The 4930-nt window shown below is 37.9% G+C and overlaps 1 protein-coding gene across 1 annotated transcript; it reads right to left on the bottom strand.

Moving 5' to 3' along the window:
* Window positions 1-1489: 1489 nt before the first annotated feature.
* Window positions 1490-4096, bottom strand: LOC122081146. The gene is made up of 2 exons (XM_042648136.1): window positions 3622-4096; window positions 1490-3089 (listed from the first exon to the last, which is right to left on the bottom strand). Exon 2 carries the CDS (start codon window positions 2888-2890, stop codon window positions 1619-1621), a length of 1272 nt encoding a protein of 423 aa, XP_042504070.1. The 5' UTR covers window positions 2891-3089; window positions 3622-4096; the 3' UTR covers window positions 1490-1618.
* Window positions 4097-4930: the final 834 nt, after the last annotated feature.

Raw genomic sequence — 4930 nt, forward strand, 5'->3', positions numbered from 1 at the left:
TAACCTTGAAGTCTTCTTACATATTTATCAAAAAGGATTACTTTCTTTGGTATAAGGCATCAAGTATCGTACCTACAAAATTTCCTGATCTCAGAAAGTAAAGAAATAATGATGAAACTAAACAGACCTGTCAAGTATGTATCATCAACCCAAGTATTTATGTGAAGCCATCTCTGCAACACAGTTAGCTAGTACATTTTTTTCTCACCCCTTTGCCTGCCTGAGGATAATGGATACTCTTGTACCACTAAAACTAAAAGAGGGATTTTTTATTTCCATGTGATTTTAAAAGGTATGTATTAAAGTGAAAGAAGACCCAAGTAGTTGGGATAAATATGGCTCACTCAATTGAGAGAGCTTACTTAGCATGCGAGAGGTATGGGGATCGATTCGTCGCACCTACACTAATTTTTTGCATGGATTTATCCATTAATTTCTCCAAAAACAATAACACATATATGGCTACTTCCAATGGAATCATTTCATCCAGGCAACATATCCTCCTCAGCAATAATTTTTTTTACTTGGGCAACCAGAAAGGTCAGTAGTATGGCTACTCTGCTTCCTTTTGAGAGAGAGAAAGAGAGGGAGAGAGGGAGAGAGGGAGAGAGCTTTCATTGGTAAAACTTCAAGTATCGGTAACTTTATAAAATTTCCTGATCTGTGAAACTAAAATTTTAAATAATAAAACAAAAAGAGAACAGTCAAGTATTGAGAATATTAGGGACTCCTGTACCACTGAAACTAAAAGAGGGATTTTTTTTTCTAAATGGTTTTAAAAGCTATGTATGAAAGTGAAACAAGACCCAAGTAGATGGGATAAGGCTTTACTGAATTGAGTTGCTTGCACGTGAAACAGACCAAGTAGGCCACAATCAATTTGTCAAGGTGTTTGTGTCTTATCAATTTGGGGCCAAGATAATTGCATGATAAGATGCTAAGTGCTACCAGCTAAACAGTAGGAACATACAATGAAAGGTTGCTCCTGATACTCCATGAAATGAAAAGCAGATATTTATTGCACTTTCTAGTCCACAATCTAAATGCAACAGTTTTCTCACCAAACCAATCTTGGTGTTCTAAAGAAGTAACCTCTCACTCTCATATGTATTTTCTATAACTCAAAAGGAAAATATAACAGATTATACAGGATACTATAACTAAACAAGCAGTCATTCACATAAAACTCTTGTATTTACTGAGTTCCAATTTTTTTTTAGGATCTTGGGGTCCACGTATATATAAAATTTCAGCCTCATCTTAACTGCAATGTGACAGTTATTGGAAGGTGTGCTGTTCTACTTCCAGGTGAGGGCACTTCCCTGAATAATGTGGAAACAAAATTTACAGAAAATCCATTCCACAATCAGTGTTTCTTTTCTTGGTTATCACTTCTACTATTATTTTGATGTTTAGAAATTTCCAAATCTAAACCAAATCAAATAATCAATTGAAATTTCGAGTTCAAGAGAAAACGCAAAAGAAAAAAGAAAAACAAAAAGTTGGATCTCCATTTATAGTCTAATAATAATATTTTGGGCTTGAAGCAAAACAAATTGAAGAGGGAAGAAAGTTTCAGTTGGAACTTTTATCAAAAATCTTGATATTGCATAGCCTCTCATGGCATTGAATTGCCAGGAGTCCAGGCATCACCGCTAACTTTAGAATCTAAATGGAGATCACTAGAATCATGGAAATCTGGTAAACCATGGCTTCCTCCAACTGGAAGTCTCATCCCTACTCCATCCATGCTCAGAACTATTTTTCTGCTTTGGACTTGGGATTGTTTCAGCGAACTGGCCTGGGTCTGGGTCTTAAAAGCTGCACCAAAACCATGAAGTAGTGGAACAGGGAATCCGGTTCCAAACCTTGAAGGCGGAGTAAACCTGTTTTGATCCTGAGAGCCCATATAGGCAACATTTTCATAAGTTTCTTCTTGGGACCCAAGCAAACTTCTATGATGCATCCTTGAATCAAGCATTGGATTTACTGTATCCAAACCCATTCTATTCTCAACCATCCTCGTCTGAGTATAGCTGCATGGAGAAGAATCAAGCCTCAGACTGTCATTACAGGCTCCAGGTATTACAGCAGCTGGAGTCAAACTTGTCGATCCGACTTCACCACTAAACAAGGAAGAGGACCCTTTAGCAGATGGCTCTCTTCTTCCTTCTCTTTCTGTTTCAATCGCATTCATGGATTCAATGGTTTGCCAGTAATCAGATTGATCTGCAGGAAATTCATTACGCTTGCGAGAATTAACAGTCCTTCTCCGTTTTGTAGAACCTACAACAGTTCCTGCAATCTGATTTTGAGAATCTGACTCAAAGCTATTCTGATGCTGCACCCCACTTATCTGCTGTTTGTAATTGTTTTCACTCAAATTTGGCCCTGAAGCAGACTCATCATTCAGCACTTTATGCATCTCCTCCCTCATCCATATCAACAAGTTCTCTCTAGCAACTCTCAGCTCCTCTAATATGGATTCCATGAAGATGCGAGTACCCTCCAGTGTCACAGGCTCATCAGCACAGCTGTGGCTCTTTCTTTTACTCTCTTCTTCACAAAAAGGCATCTCCTTTATCTTATCATGACGACCCTTCTTACAAAGCCTGCTTTCCGTTTTCTTAGCTTTCTCAACCTCATGATGATTTCCCATACTTGGAGCATTTCTTGCCTTTGGCTGAGATCTAGTAATGCTGCCTCCTTCATCAGCCTTGAGTGACACCCAATCAGAAATCAGTTTATGCTTCTTTAGAATAGGTTCTTCCCTAGAACTAGATTCAGATTCATTGGTTGAAGAATCAGAGGGGCTAACATCCCTCCTCCTCAATTCCCACTGTTGCTGAAACTTTTGCTTATTACCCATTGTGGGAAAGCAAAATCTCATCAATGCTAGAGCTTTTCTATCTTGAAATCACAGAAAAATGAACGAAAACCAGATGCCCTCAAATACAAGTACAGGATGATGCCTTCAACCTCCAGGAGACAGGAGATAATTAGGTCGCTAAAAAGAGGGAGACCCTAGAATATAAACAGTTCCTTGAACGCATTGTGATAGGAAAGGTCAATTAGAAATTGCCTGCAAACTATATATGTGAACGCAAAAATTAGGTTAAAGTTCAACATGGAAGGAAAAAATGAAAAAGAAGAGAAAAAACAAAGACGCCAACAGCTTTTACATCTTCACTGTTTATCCTATTTTCTTCATATCAATCCACAGCCAATTTGATCAGAAAAAACAATCAATTTGAAGAGCCAAACCATTTGGAAGAAAAAAATATATATATTAACCAGAGAAAAATCAAGTTTTGCAGATAACTGTTTACAACAGACAAACCCTTCCCTCCTCCAACCCCAATCCACCACTCCCCAAACCCAAAAAGAAGAATAAAAAGAGGGGTAAATTGCAGAATTCAATTTCTCAATCAGACAAGGAAGATAATATATGAAGACTACCCAGTTCGCCTCGTCAATATCAAAGATAAAAGATAAAAACAAAAAAGGGAAAAACCTATTGTCCACAAAAATTGATCAAATATCACGCCTCAGAGCATAAAAAAGAGTATCGTAGAACACTAAAAGACTATATAAATAAAGAAACAAATACCATAGACTCACCTCAGTTATGTGGGCATAGAAGATTCACAAGAGATTCATCCCTTTCTTTCTCCATTCTCTGAAGCAGTTAAAGCTTCATCCCCCTACCTCTCCCTCTCCCTATAACTCTCTCTAAAAGAGTGGGGGAAAAAAATAATTCAGTAATAGTAAGTGGACAAGTATAAACTATAAAGAGTCTCTTTTAAGTTTTAATGGTGGCTCTGAATATGGAGAAGCAGGGAGTGGGATTATGAGGCAGAGAGTAATGGAGACTTCATATTTCCCAACGAATTTGTCTGACCAGTGGTACAATACTGCATAGAATTAAATGATATCCTTTTACCTTGTTTCAAGAGAAAAAAAAAAGGCACTGTAATTATCTGCACACCACATTACCCCATACCCATCAACCCCACATTCTCTTAATTCTTATGGAGTGTCCACTGTCCACCAAATCTGCTTTTTCGATTGTGAAACATATCTTAAGCATCACTGAGTCATGAGTCTCCAAGAGCCAAGAGACTCAAAAGACTAAGTGGAAGCCTTTTCTCTCCTTGGTCCTCACTGCTTCACTTTGTTTTTTTGGTGGAAAAATTATCTGCTACAACAAGTTCACTATCATACATGACATCTCAATCCTTCAATTTCATGTTTGTTCTTGATTGTGGGATCCACTCAAATAACAATGATAAGAGTAAGAGAGGGATAGGGACAATGAGTGCGTGCAACAAGTTAGTAGGCAACATCAATAGGGTGCGGGAAGGGAAAAAATTTGGTTGTTACTCAGGTTGCAGCTTCTTTTATTGGTTGTCAAAAAAATAGAATAATTCACTTCTCTTTAGGGTTCACAAATACCATACTAAGTTTTAATATTTTTTTTGGGAGAGGTATAGGTATGCCGCCGATATCAAATATGCTAGCGGATAGCACTAATAGGAACATATGATGAAGTATCATTCAAGAAGGATATGAGGGATATTTCAGAAAAAGGGAAGAGAGAGATAGACACAATTGGTGCTAGCATACTTGATATCGGCGGCATACCCAACCTTTTCCCTTTTTAAAAACACTTTTTTAAGATTTCAATTCTTTGGTTGCTACAGGGATTGCAACTACTTGGTTGCAACTTGCAACTAGAGTAGCAACTAAATTTCATTTAGGGGGTGGGGCATCGTACATGAGGAGAGGTAGGGGTGATTTCGAAGTGGGCAGCAAGAGTTTATTCTCATTCTCCACATAACTATTACATTGATGTGTTATCTATTTGGCCAATAGCACTACTCTATTGGCACAGGTACACTCCAACACGTAGCCTAATGGGAGAGTGTAT

This window comes from Macadamia integrifolia, chromosome 6 (genome assembly GCF_013358625.1).
Source record: "Macadamia integrifolia cultivar HAES 741 chromosome 6, SCU_Mint_v3, whole genome shotgun sequence".
Taxonomy (NCBI): domain Eukaryota; kingdom Viridiplantae; phylum Streptophyta; class Magnoliopsida; order Proteales; family Proteaceae; genus Macadamia; species Macadamia integrifolia.